Source organism: Pristiophorus japonicus, chromosome 9 (assembly GCF_044704955.1).
Source record: "Pristiophorus japonicus isolate sPriJap1 chromosome 9, sPriJap1.hap1, whole genome shotgun sequence".
In the NCBI taxonomy this organism is placed as follows: domain Eukaryota; kingdom Metazoa; phylum Chordata; class Chondrichthyes; family Pristiophoridae; genus Pristiophorus; species Pristiophorus japonicus.
The window spans coordinates 50,391,307-50,414,864 of NC_091985.1; the positions used below are offsets into that span (position 1 = coordinate 50,391,307).

Here is a 23,558-nt window from a genome sequence, read left to right on the forward strand (position 1 = left end):
TGTTAGCTAAACACTTTTGAATTGTCAGCTCCATTCACAACTCCGATAAAGGAGCACTCCATGCTAGCCTACAGCAGAACCTGGACAATCTCCAGGCTTCGAGAGAAGGTCCAAAATACAATGCCATCATCCTATTCCTGATTATCAGCATTCTGGGAGTTACCACTGACCAGATTTCTTCACTGGACCAGCCATATCAGTATCATGGCTACAAGAGTAGCGCAGAGACTGGCTACTCTTTGTTGTGTTAAGTGACTTGCATCCTAACCCCTTGTAGCCTATCCACTATCGAGAAGGCTCATGTCTGGAATTTGATGGAATGCTTAACCAGCCGCCTAGTGCGGTGCAACTGCAACAACACTCGAAGCTTTGTGTCATCCAGGGAAAAATTGTCTTCTTGCTTGGTGCCCTGGACACTCTCCACCTCCTGTACTGTGGCTACAGTACATAATATCTTCAGGCTGCACTGCAGCAACTTTCCAATCTTGCTTCAGCAGCGCTTCCTAACGCGTAATCTTTACCATCGAGAATAAGAGCAGCAATGTCATCGGAACACTCACTTGCAATTTCCTCTTCAAGTTATGCATCATCAATTGTCATTATTTCATTGTAGCTGGGTCAATATCTTAGAATTTCTTCATTGTGGGAACACCATCACCATGGGGATTGCAGTGGTTCAATGAGATGGCTCGCCACTACCTTCTCAGGATAACTAGGAATGGGCGATAAATAATGACATTGCCAGTGTTTTGAGAATAAAAAAAAACATTATTTCCTCTGCTTGGGCAGGGTCATTAATTTAAAACTGTCACCAAGCGATTGAAGAGAGGTGTTAGATGAGTGCTAACTTTTATTGGAACAGAGACTGCTTTGCCACAGGGAAAGGTTGAGGCAGAGACCATTCAATCTTTTGAAAATGGACAGACATTTTAAGTTGAGGAAGATACAGGTTTTCTCTAGCAAAGATCTGGCACAGACCTGACTGGCCTCCTTCTCGTCTATAAACCTCTTTGGTTCTGTGATCTGGCTGAGAAATTAGAAACCTGCATCCTTGGAAATGTCAGATAAAGTTAGAATTTCAGTCTGTGGTTCTTGCTTTGTAACAGTTAAGCTCTTTGACAAATATTTATTAATGATTTGATGCTGGCATGATTTTTAAATAATCCTGAATTAAGGCATGTATGTAGATGAAACATTAAAAACATAAATAGGAGAAGGAGTAGGCTATACAGCCCTTCGAGCTTTCTCCGCCATTCAATAAGATCATGGCTGATCATCGACCTTAATGCCACTTTCCTGCTCAATCTCCATATCCCTTGATTGCCCTAGAATCCAATAATCTACATCTCAGCCTTGAATATACTCAAGACTCAGCATCCAAAGCCCTCTGGGGCAGAAAATTCCAAAGATTCACAACCCTCTGAATGAAGAAATTCCTCCTACTCTGTCTCACGATAAGGGGTAGGCCATTTAAGACCATGTCCCCTAGTTCCAATCACTCCAGTCAGGGGAAACAATCTCTCTGCATCTACCCTGTCAAGCCCCTTCAGAATCTTGTATGTTTCAATGAGATCACCCCTCATTCTTCTAAACTCCAAGGAATATCGGCCCATTCTACACAATCTCTCTAAGGCAGCCCTCTCCATCCCTGGAATCAATCTAATGAACCTTCGTTGCACTGCCTCCAAGGCAAGTATATCCTTCGATTAAGAGACCAAAACTGTGCACAGTACTCCAGGTGTGGTCTCGCCAAGGCCCTGTATAATTGTAGCAAGATTTCCTTACTCTTATACTCCAACCCCCTTGCAATAAAGGCCAACATGCCATTTGCCTTCCTTCTTGCTTGCTGTATCTGCATGCTAACTGTGTTACTTGCACCAGGACACCCAAATCTCTCTGAACAACATTTAAAAGTTTCTCACCATTTTAAAAAAAAAAAATTCTGTTTTCTATTCCTACCAAAGTGAATAACCTCATATTTCCCTACATTATACTCCATTTGCCACCTTACTGTCCATTCACTTAGTTTATCTATATCCCTTTGCAGACTCTGTGTTCTCCTCACAGCTGACTGTCCCACCTAGCTTTGTATCGTCAGCAAACTTGGATACATTACACTTGGTCCCTTCATTTGGTCATTAATATAGATTGTAAATAGCTGAGGCCTAGCACTGATCCTTGCGGCACCCCACTGGTTACAGCCTGCCAACCTGAAAAAGAACCTTTTATCCCTACTCTCTGTTTTCTGTCTGTCAACCAATGCTCTATCCATGCTAATACATTACCTCCAATTCCATGAGCCCTTATCTAATCTTTTATGTGGCACCATATGGAATGCCTTTTGGAAATCCAAATATCCATTGCTTCCCTTTGATCTATCCTGCTAGTTACATCCTCAAAAAATTTGTCAAACATAGTTCCTTTTCATAAAACCATGTTGACTCTGCCTAATGTTACAGTTTTCGAAGTGCCCTGATACCGCTTCCTTAACAATGGATTCCAGTATATCCTTGACGACTGATGTCAGGCTAACTGGTATGTAGTTCCCTGTTTCCTCTCTCCCTCCTTTCCTGAGTAGCGGTGTTACATTTGTTACCTTCCAATCCACTGGACTGTTCTAGAATCTGGTGAATTTTGGTAGATCAAAACCAGTGCATCCACTATCTCTGCAGCCACCTCTTAGAACCGTAGGATGTAGGCCGTCTGCCCCAGGGGATTTGTTGGCTATTAGGTTAAACCTTTCCAATTCTTTAAAAATGCTATTTTTGAATTTACTGCCTCATTTTGTTTCTGTGCAAGTTCTTTCTCAGAAAACATAGAAATACATCGACATAGTATAATAGAATTAGTTCCTGCCTGTGATATTTTCTGCTTGGTGGGTGTGGAATGCCATCTATGTAAAGAGTTGCATCCATAGCTTTGCAAATGGTCAGTTGATTTTTATACAACCTAAGTTTGATCCTGACTTGGGGTTTAAAAAATTCTAACAACTGGCCGATCGTAGCATTGAGTTGCTTTAAAGAAATCAAAAGGAATGGAAATATAACACACTTCTGAGTTTGCATGTTTTTTCTTTAATTTCTTCCCAGTTAAATAATGGTTCAGGAACATAAAGAAAAATAATAATTTGGAGGAAAAAGTGATCAATATAATTTTTGTGCACTTTGTAATACAGGTTGAACCACCCCTCGTCCAGAACCATTCCTGGCCACCGGGTGAATGTGGAGAACTCCGATATGAACAAATTGAAGTCCTTCCTCGCTGCCGACTCCTGCAATCGCTGGCCTGACCCCGCGATCCACCCCCCCCCCATGATCTCTCTGCCGCACTCCCAGCCCCAAGCCAGCCAGCCCCGATATCCCCTTGCTCAGTACCATCCAATTTAACGTGACCACCCCTCATCCAGAAAAAACCCTCATCCAGAACAGGCCAGGTCCCACGGGTTCAACCTGTATTGTAAATGGATGTTCTAAAATTACAGTGTGAGACTTCAAATCAAATTGCTCTTAACCATTTTAATGTTTTAAATTATAGCATGCTTGCCACCTTATCCTTTTATATTGGTGACTTAATAAAGCAGTCTTGAGAGTGTTAGTTGTGTAGTGGCAGGGAAAAGCCTCCCTCTTTCCCAGCAGCCTGATCATGCAAGGGAACTAATGCAGATGTTCCCTTCTGCATAATTAACAGACATATTCCAAATAAACACTGGAGAGTTTGAAAGAAAAAATTCTTGTCCTTTTGGTGCATTTTTCAATTTGTGTTTTTTATTTTCAACCTATTAACTTTTTTTTCTTTGGAGTGAGTATGTATGTACAGTTCACTGGAAATTCAAAGTCACTTTTTCTTGCTAATTTGAATTAAGCAATGTAAGTAAAATCGTAAAGTGGGAATTTAGCACTCAAATGTTTAATTATTGGATCATTGACATAGAATCTACAGCACAGAAACAGGCTGTTCAGTCCAACTGGTCTGTGTTGGTGTTTATACTCCATACGAGCCTCACATTCTAATTACCTCTTCCCACCCTGTTCTCATATCCCTCTACTTCTTTCTCCATTTTATATATACGCATCAAACCGCCACTTAAATGCGTCAGTGCTATCTGCTTTAACCACTTCATGTGGCAGTAAGTTCCACACTCTCATCCCTCTGTATAAAGAAATTCCCTCAATTCATAATTTGATCTGTTAGTAGCTTTCTTATATTTATGTTCCCTGGATTAGATCTATCTCCCATTTTGAAGATACAAATTACATTTGCTGTCTGCCAATCCTCTGGCATGATTGCTTTTTCTGTTCAATTTTTCTATATGGATACTAGTGCCATTACAATCTCCTCTCTCGTTTCTTTGAGTATCAGTAGGTGCAATCCATCTGGACCTGAAGTTTTTTTTCTCTTTTTTTTTTAAAGTTTATCCAGTATCTTCTTTTTTTAAACCCCTATCTTAACTGTTGTCATATCCTTCCTAGCCTCCCCAGTGAAAACTGAGGCAAAGTACCTATCCAATTTCTCTGCCATTTCAATATTATGAGAGTTTATTTTGCTGATCCTTTAGTGGCCATATCCCTATCTTAATTCTCCTTTTGTTACTTATGTATCTCTTTTTTTTTAAAAAAGTTTTTATTTCTATATTCTTTGATATTTCAAGTTCATATTTCCACTTTGCTTTCTTAATTATATTTTTATCTCTTTCTTAAGCGCTCTCATTCTCTTGTCATCCTCCTTTATTTTTCTGTATGCCTTTTTCTTTAAATTCAACATTATCCTCGCCTCTTTATTTACCTCTGGCATTTCATTCATGGCTAGTTTATTATTTTTTTTGTGGAATAGAATTCAGGAGAAATATATCGGCCTCCTTTTTAAATATTGCTCATTGTTTTACCTCTTTGTCTATCAGAATTTGTCTCCAGTTTATTTCCCTTGGCTACACCCTAATTCCCTCATCGTTTTTTTTTTGCAGTCTTATTACTTTGGTCTTTGTCCCACCTATATGTCTTTTAATCATTACCTTAAATCTTTATTATATTATCATTACTTCAGATATTCTCCCTTACTTACTTATTTTACTTGTTCCGGTTGATTTCTCATTACTAGGTCAAGCAGTGCTGCCTCTCTTGGGCTACTTGCACATTGGGTCAGAAAACAGTCTTATACACTCTGTAAAAACTCCATCCCTTTATCCTTTCACTTCCTCTCCATGGCAGTTTATTTGGGGTTATTCCCAATGATTTAAAAAATTTATTTCATAGATTTGTCTGCAAATTTCCTTTTCACTATTTGGTCTGTAGTGTGCCCCTAATAGTGTGACTGATCCCTTTGTGTTCTTTATCTCAGTCCATATGGATTCTGTTGTTCGTTATGTCCTTGCAATTACCATTGTTATTTCTGATTACCACAACTACTCCTCAACCACTTTTACCTTCCCTGTTTTTTTTTTAAATACATTAAAGCCTCCAATATTTAACTGCCAATCCTGCCCTGTATGTTGCCTTGTTCCCTCACTTCTCATTACTGCCTCCAGTTTCCCCATTTTGTTGCTGGTGCTCTGTACATTGCTGTACAGGCAATTTACTGTGCTCTTATTTTTTCTTACTCTGGTTTAAACCGGTATTTTTGAATTAAGCAACTATGAATTAAGAAGACTAATTTGTATTTTGTACTGTACCTGCAAATGTTACAGATTGGTATAAATCTGTGATGAAGAGGCTAATGATTATATTTTACATTTAAAGAAAAGTAATTGGGGCATATATATCCAGTACCTTTTTAAGTGGGTGTTTTATACTACCATCAGGGCATACTGTTAAAAGCAAAGTCATTACATTTATTCAAAATGTTCAACTGATGCAGGGCACATGTTTGATTTTCTGTCCACTTTTGGATAATAAACCAACTTACTAATTTTCCTCAACAAAAACTAAATTTTCTAATGCATATTTTGGTTTTGTAGGGAGACATTTTAGTGTGTGGGCTTATTATCCAGAAGTTGAAAATAAAATCTAATACTTATGCCCTACAATAACAGTTGAACTTGTGGATTTATCTATGCCCTGGCAGTTTATAACTTCTGACAAAGTTTTTGAGATATTTGTTTACGCTTACGTTTAAGGAAAAATGAAATGTTAACTTTTTATAATTTACCAAGGAAATAAATGTCTGAAACGAACACCCACTTGATGCATATGTTTGTAATATAGCAGGGGAGGAACGTAAAATGTTTACTTTTTAAAAATTACTGAATCTAAGTTGTATTCAAAGATGTGCTTAAAGTACGTTCTGCTCGTTTCTATGAGCTTTGCCAGAAACACTGAAATCTGACTCTGGATTATAAATAGCGAAAGGAGTTTTAAATACTTAGTCCACATTTGGTGTCAGTAGTGATGCTGCGCAGTGTAAGTACTGCACGCCTTTTGTCTCACTGCATCTTGCACTCGCCTTGATTCCGGACTCTTTACCCTACCCCCCCCCCCCCCCCTCCCGCCTTATTAATTAAAGTGTACAATGCAGTTAAAACCGCAGAAAAGAAAGAATTGGCGTGTTACGACAATTGTAGGAATGATTTGCTTGTAAATCAACGTTATTTTGCAGAAAATATAGTACATCGTAGCTAAATTTGACTTTCCTCTATGAGGAATGGAATTCAAGAGATTACATCGTGAGAGTACCTGTGCTAATGATTTTTGGGATCTGAGAGCTGACCATTTCAGCAGAAGTTTCACAAACGTCTTCACCCGTTCAAGGAGTGACTCATGAACATTGTTTCATACAATGTTTCAATCTGTTCCATGGCGTTTTATCCATCTCCTTTTGAATTGAAGTGCAACATACATACAGTTTGTACTGCGGGTGTCACATTAGCACCTCGCAGTCCTGTTGATCCAGATGGACGTCAGTTCCAATGTCAAACCGGATGTCACATTTGATGCTAGACCTGCAGTGGGGAAAGAGGGCGATTAGGAAAGGAGGCAAAGGGCAAATCCTAGAGTAGCTGACAACACTTAGGTCGCTTCTCGAAAAATTAATGAAACTACTGATTTTAGCAACGTTTTGGTTGTGGAGTCGCGCTCATTTTGTTGGGAAAAATGTTGGACTCGAGAAGTTGTCGGGCGCTAGGACCGCGGTGAAACCGCTGCTACCGAGCGGGAAATGACGACCTAGGCCCTGATTAAAGCCTGGGCCTTTCCTGCGCCTTTATCAATCGTTGAGGTTCGAGCGCGTTAGTTCAACCACGAAGAGACAGTCAACGGGAGTGGTCGCGGACTTTTAACGCGGTTCGTCAGCCTAGTGTTTTGTTTGTTTTTCTTCTGTTCTTGGGACGGTGAACACAACTCGTGTTAGAAGCCAGAATTAAACATTTAAAAGGCCCCGAGGTAGGGAGGGGTGGAGAGAAAAGGAGAAGCCAAAAAGAGAAATGCATGTTAAAGCTGAATCTGGAAGAGCGGTCAAGGGAAATTGGGCCACCTAAGAAAATGTAATCATTGGGGTTGGTGTGTGTGTGTGGTGGGGGCGGGGATCAGAGTAAAGAAGTACTGCATTTTTATTATTTTATAATGGGCAGATTATTGATTTGTATATGCGAGGCTATGTTCTAGCAAACAGTAATGCCCTCACAAATATCACTAGTTCCTCGCGGTGACCCAATAATTCACTAGGGACAAAGTCCCCAAAATAGTAAGTCAGCCGAACAACTGGGGGATACTGGTTTCAGTTCTCAAGTCAATTGTTTTAATTTGTCTGTCTACCATTTTTTTTTTTTAAAAGTCGAATTTCTCTCTTTCTATATAAATGAACAATAAAAAGGTATTGCAATATTGCTAATCTACAGCAATTTAATCGGGAAGAAATCATACAGACATAATACTATAAGAAATAGGAGCAGGAGTAGCCCACCTGGCCCCTCGAGCCTGCTCCACCATTTAATAAGATCATGGCTGATCTGATCATGGACTCAGCTCCACTTCCCCGCTCGCTCCCCATAACCCTTTAAAGCCAACTCCTCCGCCACCAAAAAAAAAACTGTAAAAATGTAAAACAGTGTGTATTTGAGAGGATGCCACTCATATATTTTGAAGTAAAGTCATGAATGTAGTCCTGTGTTCAAACATTGTGCTACATACTGGTTGGATGTGGGTTCAAACTTGCAGTTCTCAGCTCCATGTTCAGTCCCTCTGATGTAGCGTCTGGTAGTTGCTGTTTTCTCATGGAAAATGAGCAACTTCCTCCCTGCAGCATCTCCACATATTTTGGTAAATTGCTACAGTTCATTGGTGGTTTGCTATTCTTATGGTGGCAGGAGGGGGGAGGAGTTAGAAAGAAGAGAGAAAGACATTCATTTTTATAGCATCCTCCGGATGAAATAGTTTTGAAGCCAGTTTGTGTATATCAAGGTCTGCAAAGAGCACATGAAATAAATATCTAGTTAGTCTTTTTCTTTGTGGTTGTCTGGGACAATATTTATTCCTCACTGGGAGAACTCCCCACTTCTTCAAATAGCACCGTGGGATCTTTTATGTTCACCCGAGCAGGCAGATGGGACCTTGATTGAACATCTCATTCAAAAGACAACATAAACACTCTGTTAGTACGGCACTGTATTATCGGCCTAGATTATGTGCTCAAGTTCTAGAGAAGGTCTATAGAAGGAATGGAAGAAGTATATTTCAAAAAGAATAAAACTAAATATGGCCATATTAATTATACTTTAATATACTTTTGTGTTTTAAATATATTAAGGCCTGGAACCTGATCATAAAAGTTAAAATTCTAGAAATAGCTTGGCGGCTGGCAGTGCTATACTGGGATTATTGATGGCAAAGGACCATTTAAAACTTCCTGTGAGGTTACATCATCACTCTTTCCAGAGGCGCCTTACTATTTTTGTGGCTAGGGGTGGAGGGGGCTAATCTCGGCAGGTGGGCTTGATGCTGACTGTGGTTTTAAAAAAAAAAAATTTGAAATTGTCCGAGCTTGTATTAATTGAGTTGCATAGTCCAAACTAATTTTTTTTTTTAAAAAGTGTTACAAATGAGTGTACCAAAACTCTCATCGGTAATTTGTACTGGCCCCTCTCCCACATTTTGTAAATTTTTTTTGCTATTGTATCTGTGAAGTCTGCAAGTATAGTGGCCTTCGCTGAGCAATTGGAATGCCTAATGTTAGTTAGTTATCCTCTATTTTACAAAACATAAAACAACACCAGCAGGGAATTAGTCCAGGAGATAGAACTTCAGCTTCATCAAAATCTTTTAAAGCTATTCAAATACTGAGTCATTTGAGATGTCACTGTTCATGGGGTTTGATTCTAATGCAATACTGGTTCATATATTTGCATTAGTGAGGGAAATGGAAAAATATTTGAATCTTTCATTATTATAGCAGAGCATTGAACTCCTTTTTTAAAAGTTCCATAATTTAATAATGCAATATTGTGGTAAGTGATAAAGCAATACCTCCGTGACAACTTTTCAACCAATCACCGTTTACAGTCCAGCATTCTTTAATATTATACCACATTGTTGGAAGTGAGATGACACAGTTCACAATTAACTCAGATCATAAATATTTGGAGACATATTTGTGGAGCAGTGCTGTGATTAAAAATGTGTAGAAAATGAAACACTCCATTGCTGTGAGCAGGTTAGTATGCCAGGACCAAACAATTACTCCTTGTCTATTGCATATTGTATTTAGGCGAAGGGGGAAGGCACCATATTCCCCAGTGTGTACTCTGAAAGGTGGTAGATGTCACATCGAGATGAAACTAATAGTCTACTATTTACTGGCAAGATCGAATAATAAACACTTGGGCATGTGATTTCAACTCATTTGCATGGCGTATGCATGTCTATTTTAACCTTGTGTGTGCTTTTTCCTTGGTGATATTCCACATGCTGTAGCCAGCATTGTTTGGTTTCTGCCCCTTCACCCCCTCAATTTAGTTTCCTGCTGGTACTAATTATTTCACAATTTCCTATCTCCTTTCCTCCTGCCTACATCTGCCTTCTGGTATTGTGCCTTTATCTTGGCTGTTTTCTTCCAATTGCTGTAATGTTTTTTCTCCCTTTTGCTTTTATCTGATATTTCATCCCTTGCTCCTTCTATCCTAAAGGATGTGACATATACTGAAGTACAGCCACCTAGGTGATGGCATCTCTCCTTTATGCATGAGTATGGGTTGTCAGTGAGTTATCTGACTATTGAGTCCATTACAGGGAACTCTGACTTTGTCCCCATCTGATTTCCTTAGATGGTCTGCTGGATAGTCATGTGGCGTGGAAAACTTGGATGCATGTGTTACTCTTTCCCTAACTTGAATGCTGATGCCAATCGTATTGTGCAAATGTTGCCCTAATTTACTTAGTTAAAAACAATAATTAACTTAACATCAAATCTTCAGTGCTACACAGGATAATTTTGTTTCCAATTGTTAGTGTCATTTTCGAAGTTCCATTTGGTTGATACTAGAAATAACATGGCACTGTTCTTTTATGTATTTATGGAATCCAGAAGATTGTTTGGAAATTGAAGGGCAGGCATTAACTGAGATGCAAGCTGGAAGCTGATATCTTAAATCATTAGTAAATTTTAAATGGTGTTGAGGTTTTACAGATTTAGTGTATTGCAGCCTGTAAATACTTATGCATGTGCATTCCCTATTTCTTGGGTCTTTACATACTGACAGTATGTTCAACCAGATCAGTGGCTAGAAGATGTGCACACAAATAGCCTAGATAAGATTCATCTGACTTCGTTTCTATGATGACATAACTGGCAACCTCGCCTATAGTGGTTTGTAATTTTGTTTTATGATTTGGACTTCCCAGGGCAAGTAGCACTTGAGAAATTACTGCCTTCAGGCCAGTGTTACTTTAGAATGCGGGGGCACACGAGAGCTCCTTTTTCACAAACTCTTGTCTCCCTATGTGTGTATCTTGGGCTCTGTCTTTGCGCATGTCTGTCTGTATCTCTTGTCCCTGTGTGTGTGTGTGTGTGTGTGTTGCTCTCTCTTGCCTACCCTCTCTGTCACTTGTCCCCCCCCTCATTCTCTCCCGTACCTATTTCGCAATGTTTGTTAAACTTGTCAGTAGAAACATTGCCAAAGTTGTTTCATTTATTTATCATACAAATTGATTAAATTCCCACAATTTTGTATATATTGTACAATTGGGCATTGTTTTTCTCAAAATAGGTAAATGGATGTTCCTGTTTAAGTAATAGTTACCTTTACATAGCCCATATTTTACAAGGGAATTGCTCCTTCCAATGTGTGAATGTACAGTAGCCATTTGAAGAATATTCATCAATGTTTCAGATTTAGTAGAATTACTAATATGGCATTAACATTTTTGAAACAAGTTTCAAAATTGATTTTGAAATCAGTTGAGAACTGACATTTTCCAGTATTAACATTTTACCTTTTCGTGTATTCCAGCTGAATCACAATAATGGTCTTGTAGTTCATTATTATACCGTTTCCAAAAACTAGTTTAGGTCATTCCTTAGTGAAGATGTGTTCGCACTTGATCACTAAGCAGTAGCCTTTCCCTTGGTGGTTATGTATCACCTTCTGCTAGCAGCAGTGGCTTACAAGGAGCTAGTAAATTGATTTATGATCAGTTTATTCCTGTAAATACAGCTTGTACAGTAAGAACAAATTCTAACATTTTACACTAATAATTAGAAGTTTAAATGTAATGCACAATATGGAAACCTCTTCCTCTTTATACAACTAAAGGGAAGAAAAGCAACATTTTTCCAAACGCTTATGTTTTAAAGGCTGTCAAAGAATTTGTAAGACACGTTAATTTTTTTTGTTGGATAATATGTTGACTCTTGGTAGTAAATGCAACACTGATAGTTATTTTAATGGTAGTTGAGAGGTATAGAAACTCCTACTATATAGTCTGGATTTTATGGAACTCTGTACAGGAAGGATTTGTGAGCAATATATGCAATATTACACGTGGCTGTGACCGAGCATGTCAAAATGGAGACTAAATGTTATTTATTGTAGTTTTGATAAGGAAAATACTAGTGGACCCCATACCAGCAACTGGTCTTGCAGAGTTAAGTTAAAAGAAAAGTAATGAACATTTCACCCATTTAAGCTCAACTATCTAAATCCAGTTATGTTAACACTCGTGCAAATTAAGTTGGCAGTAATAGGCAAAATGATTAAATATTTTGATATCACTACTTATCCCAAAAATCAGATTGTGGTATTTAAAAATAAAGTTTGTAAATTAAATGTTTTTTAAAAGAATAAATTTCTGTATCTGCAAAAATAATGATGGATATTTGGTAGCTTGCAAGTCCAGTCTGTCCTCTGTTAATTTTAATTGTTTAGTTAGGATTTGTATGGGCCTCAGAAATATTTCATTTGCAAAGAGTCCTGATTTTTCATTCAAAACTTGTTGGTTTCCTTCGGTTTGTTATTGGATGTATGTAAGATTCTATGATCTTATACATGTTTGGTTATGGCTGTGCAAATTTCTCTGAAAAATCAGGAGTATAGTATTGTGTAATTACTTATTTTATAGTAACTTTAATTTTACAATTGCGTTTCTGTTTAGTTATATGGAGAAGTTTGGAAATTGGGAAGCAACTCCATGGAAGAGATTTTCTATTTAGCAACACTTCTATAGTGAGTGGGGAAAGCAAATATTGACACATGCTTACACAAAGAGTAATGCAAAGTTAAACATAAATCTTTTACCCTTTTGGACCTCTGCTATATTTTTCCAATTGAATAGTTTTGTTCTTGATTTTGCTGTTACAAATAACGAGTTATTTGTGTGTCTCTTGTTTTCTTTCAGGAAAGTGAAAAATGGGTGCATTTTTGGATAAACCAAAAACAGAGAAACACAATGCACACGGTGCAGGGAATGACTTGCGTTATGGCCTTAGCAGCATGCAGGGTTGGAGAGTGGAGATGGAAGATGCACATACAGCTATTGTTGGCATTCCTCAAGGCTTGGACACATGGTCCTTCTTCGCAGTGTATGATGGCCATGCAGGCTCTCGAGTGGCAAACTACTGCTCAAAGCACTTACTTGAACACATCACAAGTAATGAAGACTTCAGAGACACAAATGTGTCTGGATATCCCATTGAACCTACCATAGAACATGTCAAGAGTGGTATCAGAACTGGATTTTTGAAAATTGATGAGTACATGCGGAATTTTTCAGAGCTGAGAAATGGCATGGACAGGAGTGGGTCGACAGCTGTAGCAGTGATGATCTCCCCAGAGCACACATACTTTATCAACTGTGGTGACTCGAGAGCTGTTCTATACAGAAATGCACAACTTTGCTTTTCAACACAGGATCATAAGCCTTGCAACCCAAGGGAGAAAGAGCGAATCCAGAATGCAGGGGGCAGTGTAATGATACAGCGAGTTAATGGGTCACTAGCTGTATCACGAGCATTGGGGGATTATGATTACAAGTGTGTCGATGGGAAAGGGCCTACAGAGCAGCTGGTATCTCCAGAGCCTGAAGTGTATGAGATTCTTAGAGCAGAAGAAGATGAGTTTATTATACTGGCATGTGATGGCATTTGGGATGTGATGTCCAATGAGGAGCTCTGTGAGTTCACTAGATCTAGACTAGAGATAACGGATGACCTTGAAAAAGTCTGCAACTGGGTGGTGGACACCTGCTTACACAAGGTAGTTAATATATGAATTTTATTATGGATTGTTATGAATTAACTAAACGTGTGTATTAATGTGTTCATTGATTTGATTTTAATACACAATTGAATTATTGATTTCAGCCTTGGGAGGGGTTGGGGGAAGGACTCGCATGAACTGCTTCACTAATGTGCATGGTATTGCTAAATACTCGTGAACCAAAAACAAAGTATGTTCAACATGTTATGATTAACCCCATATGATCTTTTACATTGAAACTCCTGGTTTTGTTTGAATAGTATTTGTATACAATACGTACTAGGCTCGTTAATCCATTTATTGCAGAACACCATGAAGTGGGAAGGTTACCGGGTTTGCACATGTAATATATTCATTTAAAAAAAATTCTTAGCTGCACATTTGACAGGGTACAAAGTAGAGGCTATCATTTGGTCTAGGTAGGAGAAAAATCACACAATTTTTGCTTCCAATCACTATCCAGTGACCACTGCTGAAAAATGTAGTTGAGAACAGTACCACTATTGTTTGTGATGCCTTGTATGATGGAATAGCTAGCTGCCTTTCATAATCTTGTCTCCCACATGATGAGCCATCACTTGAACAAAGTATTAGACATGTGGAATTGATCCTAGTAAGAATCAGTTCCTTCAAAAGAGCTGGGGAGGGAAGAAAGAGGGGATAATTGCGAGAAAAGCTATTGAGTTCCTTTTTAAGATCCTGAGATTAGACAATATTGAATCATTTTGTAATCAAATTTTCGGCTCAAAAGTGAAGGACACTTCAGTACTAGTTTACACAATCTAAAATGACACTTTTCTTAATGCTTTTCCAGAGTGATATTTAGTTTTTGTTCGAATGAGATTTAGAAGAATAGTATTGTGCTATGTTTTAAATGTACTAAAACATGTCAAGTACAAACCTTGATATTTTCATGCCATTGTATATCTCCGCTAACCTTGGCTAGCAAGTTTCTCAGCTACTATTTAAATCACTGAAATTGAAGCCTGACCTATATTCAGCTATTTTAGATGTGAATTTTTGTCTCAACAGGTTGGGGTCAGTGAGTTAGTGTTGTCGCTCATCCTGGATCCAGGGTTTAATCCAAGGTAGACTGCCTTCACTTCCATGGCAATGAAGATTGTACATGAAGCTAGTCCAAGGCCAGTTAATAGTAACTAACCATGAGTCCATAGTGCAGTGCAAAGTTGTCTATAATTGAGTAATAAATTAGCAGACTTGCTCTGATGATGTAAGGATGGCTGATCTGGGAAATGGAAAATGCATTAGATGGTGCTTTTCTTGGATGCACTTTGGAGCAAAGTAGATGGGGAATTACAACCCATCCAATCTCATTTATTGCCGTACCTGCTCCGGCAGTGCCCGAAACTGATACAAATACCAACAGTAGAGAAATGTTCCGTAGATCACCATTCACCTTGATGAGCACAAGAATTTCCCCCAAATCTTTTCTGCATTGTTTTGATACAATGAAGAGGACACAAAATCTGCAAAAGGACATGCAGGTTAAGTGAGTGGGCAAAAATTTGGCAGATGGAGTATAATGTTGGAAAGTGTGAGGTCATGCACTTTGGCAGAAAAAAAATCAAAGATTATTTAAATGGAGAAAGATTGCAAAGTGCTGCAGTACAGTGGGACCTGGGGATACTTGTGCATGAAACACAAAAGGTTAGTATGCAGATACAGCAAGTGATCAGGAAGGCCAATGGAATCTTGGCCTTTATTGCAAAGGGGATGTAGTATAAAAGCAGGGAATTCTTGCGAGAGGGATGGAGTACAAAAGCAGGGAGGTCCTGCTGCAACTGTATAGGGTATTGGTGAGGCCACACCTGGAGTACTGCGTGCAGTTTTGGTCACCTTACTTAAGGAAGGATATATTAGCTTTGGAGGGGGTACAGAGACGATTCACTAGGCTGATTCCGGAGATGAGGGGGTTACCTTATGATAGATTGAGTAGACTGGGTCTTTACTCGTTGGAGTTCAGAAGGATGAGGGGTGATCTTATAGAAACATTTAAAATAATGAAAGGGATAGACAGGATAGAGGCAGAGAGGTTGTTTCCACTGGTCGGGGAGACTAGAACTAGGGGGCACAGCCTCAAAATACGGGGGAACCAATTTAAAACCAAGTTGAGAGGGAATTTCTTCTCCCAGAGGGTTGTGAATCTATGGAATTCTCTGCCCAAGGAAGCAGTTGAGGCTAGTTCATTGAATGTATTCAAATCACAGAGAGATTTTTAACCAATAAGGGAATTAAGGGTTACGGGGAGCGGATAGGTAAGTGGAGCTGAGTCCACGGCCAGATCAGCCATGATCTTGTTGAATGGCGGAGCAGGCTCGAGGGGCTAGATGGCCTACTCCTGTTCCTAATTATGTTCTTATACAGGATATTGGTGAACCCACACCTGGAATACTATGTGCAGTTTTGGTTTCCAAATTTGCGAAAGGATATACTTGCTTTGGAGGCAGTTCAGAGAAGGTTCACTAGGTTGATTCTGGAGATGAGGGGGTTGACTTATGAGGAAAGGTTGAGTAGTTTGGGCCTCTACTCATTGGAATTCAGAAGAATGAGAGGTGATCTTATCGAAATGTATAAGATTATGAGGGGGCTTGACAATGTGGATGCAGAGAGGATGTTTCCATTGATAGGGGAGACTTAGAATTAGAGGGCTTTATCTTAGAATAAGGGACCGCCCATTTAAAATTGAGATGAGGAGAAATTTCTTCTTTCAGAGGGTTGTAAATCTGTGGAATTTGCTGCCTCAGAGCTGTGGAAGCAGGGACATTGAATAAATTTAAGATAGAAATAGACAGTTTCTTAAACAATAAGGGGCTATGGGGATCGGGCAGGGAAGTGGACCTGAATCCATGATCGGATCAGCCATGATCGTATTAAATGGTGGAGCAGGCTCGAGGAGCTGTGTGGCCTACTCTTGCTCCTATTATGTTCTTATGTAAAATTGAGATGTTTGCATTGGAGTGATATACAGTGCATTTAATTGTAAGTCAGGTACAGCAACATTGGAACATCTGTTTTATAGACCAAATATTTTGTTGTCTTAAAGAAACACACACAAAATTCAATCGAACTGGGAGCATTTTCTTGTCTGCATTTTTAGTTTAAAGTTAAAGATAAGGGCCACAAATTAGGTGTGGCTTTAAACTTGCTGGCTGCTTTTCTGACTACTTCTTCATCTTACCTGAAAAATAGGGCATTTCTATCGCGGGAAAACTAAGAAGGGGAGATGATTGCATACTTTCCAATAAGATCACCAAGGTAGAGGCCAGAGACGGGAACCTGAAATTACAATTCATACTTCTATTGCAAATGAAATCTCATTTGTTCAAATTGCATTTACAGTATTGTACTATAGGGAGCGATCTACTTCACAGTAACAGTTTCAAATTTCTAAAATCTTTCCTGCAATGTTAAATGAATTTGGTCACTTTTTTTATATACTAGCTATGTAATATCTTAATTCATATGCTGTTTTGGCTAGTTTGACTCACCTTTCCTGGTGATGAATTGAATCAAAATGCTGCAGATAACCTGCACATTTGAGACCCACAGATTAACTGTTGGTTTGCTTACTGTGCTCTAGGTGTGCCAGTGGTCATGTTGAAATATCCAGGATGAATAGCCTTCATTTAGGGCTTCTATTTTTATCTGACCGTTGACTGCATGAATGGGTATGATATTACCGGAAAATTAGCGCAAGTTTAAACCCCTAGCTCAGGAGACTGCTCAAAATGTATTCCATTTTCCTTTCGTAAGGAAGAATGGATAAACACTGCCATCATAAAGGATTGATGGGTAGGGAAACTCTTGGGACTGCTGGACGTTTGAAAGGATGGATAAGAATGTTATATCCTGGAGATTGGGGGCTTTATTTTGCATCTCAGCTGCATTATTTATACTATAAATCTGCTATGATTTGTGCCTGACTAGTGCAAACTTGATTTGAATATTTAGTTGAATAGTGTATAATCAGTAATAAAATTTGGGTTTCAAATCAGAATGTGGAACCTCCATTATCTATTCCTAATTATCTGCAAGAAATTTTGTGGGACAAAGCCTTTTATGAAATATAGCCTCATTGTACAGCCTGCAAACACAAAACTCCTATTTGTAACAAATTCACCTTGCAGCCCAAGGAACATTAAATTCAACTTTTTAATTATGTGCAGTGTATTGCTGTATGATTCATGCAGGCCAAAATTTGGCAACTCCTGTATTATCCAGTTTATTACAATGCAGTTGAATGTCTATTTATATTGCAGTGGATGATAATGGAGATTCCACTGTACCATGCCACCATTACATGCAAAAGTATCTGAAAAGTCTGATTTGCTTGTGCTTTGACTCTCTTTTCTTTCTCAACTGAATATAACATCTTGATAAGTTAGCTTATGTTTTAAGGGAAGATATCTTGAAATTCTATCCTTTTCTGCTTGTATCGTATAAAAATGTACTAATGATTTTATGTACTGTAAGGGTTTTTTAAACTGGCATTTTAAAATAGTCCGAGTATCCATTTTTGTGTGCAGCACGTGTCTCTGTATTGTGCTCATCAAGCTGAGGGATGTTAATACTGGGGAAGGAAAGCTTTTTTCCTGGATGTTTGCAGAGACATGATGCAAATTCATTCATTCTTCCGTCTTGCTCAGATTAGGAACTAGTAATCACACTTCTCATTCTGTTATTCAGAGCTAATCCTGTATCACTCAATGCCACTGAATTTATGGAAAAGGAGGATAGAAGCGTGGATGAACCTAGAGGGGGAAGTGAAGGAAAAAAGAACTAGAAGCAAGAAAAGGAAATCGATCAAAAGTAGACACAAGGGGAAAAGACAAATGATATGAAACAGGAAGAGGAGGCAAACAGTTTATAATTTAGTTGTTTCTGAAGCTTTTTTAATGAAATTATAAAATGTCTTTGCTCCCTCTTTAAATATAGGCTTAGGTGGGCTACCCATCTACTGTGGAGCATGCACCTCTTGAGCCTACTGCTTGGCATCTTAGAGCATTGACTATCAGGAACTAAGGATAACGATGACTTGAACGTGCTTCCGTTCATGCAGTGGGACTATGTATTTATGATTCAATGGATTGTCCTGTCGTTGTTATTTCTACAACATTTTAATAGTGTCTAGTCAGTCTCTCTCGGTCAATTGTTTTATTGAATGGGAGCCGAAAAAATGCAATGACAAAATAAAGTTAGCATAACTGTACAGAGGAAATGGAGGAAAAGTGGGACTATGTTGGGAAAAACATAATTGGGGCTACAAACCGAGCAGAATTAGTGGTTTAACCCCCCTCACTGAGGCTATGACAAAGTAGCATATTGAGAAAAAGTAGAACAGGGGTTTTTGTGTTTTTAAAAAAAAAAAAACCTGCACAAGTAATTTATAAAATAAGGGGCACGTTGGGGTAATATTTAAAAAGAAGGGTAATTTAAAAGCGCACCAGAGCTGTCTTTTTAAAGTTTTATTTTAAAGTTGGGAATTTAAAATAAAGCACCAGAACTTTTTTTTAAAGGGCGAAGAGAGAAACTTCCTGGAGTCAGGTTGAGGGTTTGGATTCAGTGTGGATAGCCAGTTTCCTTTTATTTAAAAATAAATCGTGTGGGTGGGCTGGAGGCCTTGAGTGGCTGAAAAGGCTGGTGGCACATTTAAAAGCCCAGGGTCTGGTGTTCAGCTACAGTGCGCTCTCGACCAGGTATAGGGAACAAGGCCTGAGTGATGAGTTTATGGGTACAGTTTTGTCTTGGTGTGGGTGGTTTTGTTGAAATTGGTTGTGTGGGTTGGAGGTGCTGAGGACTTAATGTGGCTGAGAAAAATTATTGAGTACAGAGACCCAAATTACTACAAAATAATTGAATATTTTAAAAGGGTTACAAGAAGGTGTGAAGAATTGAACAATGGTATGAGTTAATACAAATAGTTACAAATTGGGTCTTTTTACATTTGAACAATGTGGATTATGTGGCAATATGATCGAAGCGTTTTAAAATGAAGGGATGGGACAAAGCAGACTGTTTCCATTAGTTGAGGGGTCAAGAGCAACAGGCCATAGATACAAGATTACATGTAAGAGATTTAGAACAGAGGGCAGGAGAAATTTCATTTCACTGAGTTGTGAGGCTGTGGAATTTACTCTAGGGTTAGCAAGTGAAGCATAGACTGTGTCAAAATTCAAGATTAGAATTGATAGGTGGATGAAGGAAAAGGGGTTGAAGGGATATGGGCATAGGGTGGTGAATGTGATCAGAAGGAGATTTGCATGTATGGCCTAGGCTGGTTGGGCCGAATGGCCTGTTTTCATGTAACTTGTATGTAAAAAGATTCATCTGGCCTCTTGCCTTGTTGACTAGAATGGCTAACAGAAATTTGAAAAAACAAAAATTGCTGCAGAGCCTCCAATTACATGTAGACAAAAAGCAGTTCTTGAAGTAGCCTTGCATCGCAGACTGTCATATTAATGGAAGAATCCTATTCCAACATATGGTAGGGGTTTCCTGATGTAACGTAGGTGCGGATGGAATCAACATCAAAATATATAGGAAATGTTTACAGGTGACTTTTTTATGTGTATTATATAATACTATTATACATGTCAGCTGTGGCTCAGTGGGTAGCATTCGTGCCTCTGAATCAGCAGGTGTAGGTTCAAGTCCCATTCGAGGGACTTGAGCATAAAACCATTCTAGGCTGACATTCCAGTGCAGTGCTAAGGGAGCACTGCACTGTTAGAAGTGCTATCTTGCGGATGAGATGTTAAACCGAGGCCCCGTCTGCGCTCTCAAGTGGACGTAAAAGATCCTATGACACTATTTCAAAGAAGAGCAGGCGAGTTATCCTTGGTGTCCTGGCCAATATTTATCCTTCAATCAACATAACAAAAAACTGATTATCTGGTCGTTGCCACATTGCTGTTTATGGGAGCTTGTTTGTGCGCACATAACAATTGTGACTACACTTCAAAAGTACTTAATTGGCTGTAAAGCGCTTTGAAACGTCCGGTGGTTGTGGAAGGCTCTGTAGAAATTCAAGTCTTTCTTTTCTCAAAATACAGTTTTATGTAAATTATGAAGGAAGCAGAAAAGAGAAGCAAGCTTGCTCACTGATGATTAGGATCTTTAGAACATTTTCATCACTTATTTTTGTGATACATATGGGCATATAGATGAAATTTAAGGGTACATTAAGATATTTTGAGGAAATTCTATATTTAGGTGTATATTCACGCACACATTTTGAGACTACATTTCTATACATAGTTTATTAAGTCAGTCCACAGTGTCTGCAGGAGGACTTTACTGCCATATGCAGGCCTCTTAGCACAGTGTGCTTGCATTGAGTGATCTAGGTCAGGGGCTGAGACAGCTTGTATGGCCCTGTGTTAGTTATGCTTGTGGATGGTGGGAAGGGTCCCATATACTGATGGTTGTGTTAATTGGGGTTGATTTTCTTCATGGTTATTGGATAGATTGCTCCAAAGGGCTAGTTTGTGTTTGGGTTTTTAAGAAGATTTCTTAGATTACCTGGTGTTTTCCCAGTTGCAGGGAGAGGTCAAACATCACTTATTTTGATTGCTAGATGTTTTGCATTTGTTTCATCCATGTTTGTGGTTGAGGTTGCACTCATTTTGGGAGGCCTTTCCTCTCCAGTAGGCATGCCCATCAAGCACAGAGCTGGGTTCTTTGGGGTTGAGAGACTGTTCAAATTCCTAGTGATTTCTGGGACTGCTGTCCCGAATGGCTGGATGCCAGGGCATGACCAGAATATATGTAGGTGGGTACCTTCTGGCCCCAGCCCCTTTAGTAGTCATCTTTCTGGAGATCTAAATGCAAGAAAAAAAGGACTGGAAAGGATGTGCTGGATCATCAAGCTTGTCACTCCCCACATAGTGCAACCTAGAAATACCATTAATTCCATCACACCCCACCACTATACAGGAACACAGTCTCCACAAAGAGAAACCTAGAAATTTACAGCGCAGAAGGAGGCCATTATGCCCATTGAGTCCACGCCGCCCGACAAAAAAACGCACTGCCCTCGGTCAGCAGCCCTGAAGGTTACATACAAACTATGGCGGAAATGTAAAGAGCCCAACCAGTCCGCCCCACACAACTGTGACACCTCTTGCACCGAAACATTCTACACTCCACCCCAACCAGAGCCACGTTATAAGAGGCAAAAACCAAATAAAAACCCAGGCCAATTGGGGGAAAAAAAAATCTGGGAAAATTCCTCCAGGTGATCAAAACTAGTCCAGGAGATAACCGTGGCCATATACGATTTCCCTGTAGTAATTACCATCGTATCTGCGCCAGCCAACAAGAGGTTATTCATTCTAATCCCATTTACCAGCTCCAGGTCCGTAACCTTGCAGGTTAGGCCACTTTAAGTGCCCATCCAAGCACCTTTTTAAATATGATGAAGGTTTCTGCATTCACCTCCCTTCCAGGCAGTGAGTTCCAGACTTCCACAACCCTCTGTGTGAAGAAGTCTCCCCATCCCCCCCCCTGCCCTGCATCAAATCCCCACTGAACCTTCTATCAACCACCTTAAACATTGACCCCTCCACTAATGGAAATGGGCCCTTGCTATCCACTATATCCAGGCCCCTCAATGTTGTACACCTCAATGAGGTCTCCTCTCAGCTGCCTCTGTTCCATTGAGAACAAACCCAATCTGTCCTCATAGCTAAGATTCTCCATTCCAGGCAGCGTCCTAGTAAATCTCCTCTGCACCCTCTCCAGTGCAATCACGTCCTTCCTATAATAGGGAAACCAGAACGGCACTCAGTACTCCAGCTGTGGCCGAATCAAAGTAATATACAATTTAAGCATAACCTCCTTTCTCTTGTATTCTATGCCTTGGCCAATAAAGGCAAACATTCCTTATGCCTTCTTAACCATCTTATCCACTTGGCCTGCTACTTTCAGGGATCTGTGTCAAGCACTTCAAGATCATAGAAACATAGAAAATAGGTGCAGGAGTAGGCCAATTCTGCCCTTCGAGCCTGCACCACCATTCAATAAGATCATGGTTGATTATTCCCTCAGTACCCCTTTCCTGCTTTCTCTCCATACCCCTTGATCCCTGTAGCCGTAAGGGCCATATCGAACTCCCTCTTGAATATATCTAACGAACTGGCCTCAACAACTTTCTGCAGTAGAGAATTCCGCAGGTTAACAACTCTCTGAGTGAAGATGTTTCTCCTCATCTTGGTCCTAAATGGCTTACCTCTTATCCTTAGACTGTGACCCCTCGTTTTGGACTTTCCCTGTATTGGGAACATTCTTCCTGCCTCTAACCTGTCCAATCCCGTCAGAATTTTATGTTTCTGAGATCCCCTCTCATTCTTCTAAACTCCAGTGAAGACAGGCCCAGTCGATCCAGTCTCTCCTCATATGTCAGTCCTGCCATCCCGGGAATCAGTCTGGTGAACCTTCGCTGCACTCCCTTAATAGCAAGAATGTCTTTCCTCAGGTTAGGAGACCAAAACTGAACACACTATTCCAGGTGAGGCCTCACCAAGGCCCTGTACAACTGCAGTAAGACCTCCCTCTTGCTATACTCAAATCCCCTAGCTATGAAGGCCAACATGCCATTTGCTGCCTTCACCACCTGCTGTACCTGCATGCCAACTTTCAATGACTGATGCATCATGACACCCAGGTCTCGTTGCACCTCCCCTTTTCCTAATCTGTCGCCATTCAGATAATCTGCCTTCCTATTTTTGCCACCAAAGTGGATAACCTCTCATTTATCCACATTATACTGCATCTGCCATGCATTTGCCCACTCACCTAACCTGTCCAAGTCACCCTGCAGCCTCTCCGCATCCTCCTCACAGCTCACACTACTACCCAGCTT

The 23,558-nt window shown here is 39.6% G+C and overlaps 1 protein-coding gene across 3 annotated transcripts in view; it reads left to right on the forward strand.

Annotated features, from left to right (window-relative positions):
- ppm1ba (protein phosphatase, Mg2+/Mn2+ dependent, 1Ba) overlaps nt 1–23,558 on the forward strand; it is a 136,315-nt gene that overhangs the window by 52,936 nt on the left and 59,821 nt on the right. For 2 of the 3 annotated variants that reach the window (XM_070889344.1, XM_070889346.1), the window contains exon 2: nt 12,816–13,672. In XM_070889344.1, the coding sequence (XP_070745445.1) occupies nt 12,827–13,672 (846 nt within the window). In that variant the 5' untranslated portion in view covers nt 12,816–12,826. Of the gene's footprint in view, nt 1–7,170; nt 7,272–12,815; nt 13,673–23,558 lie in introns of those variants that run through there. The other variant, XM_070889345.1, reaches the window with a different exon arrangement.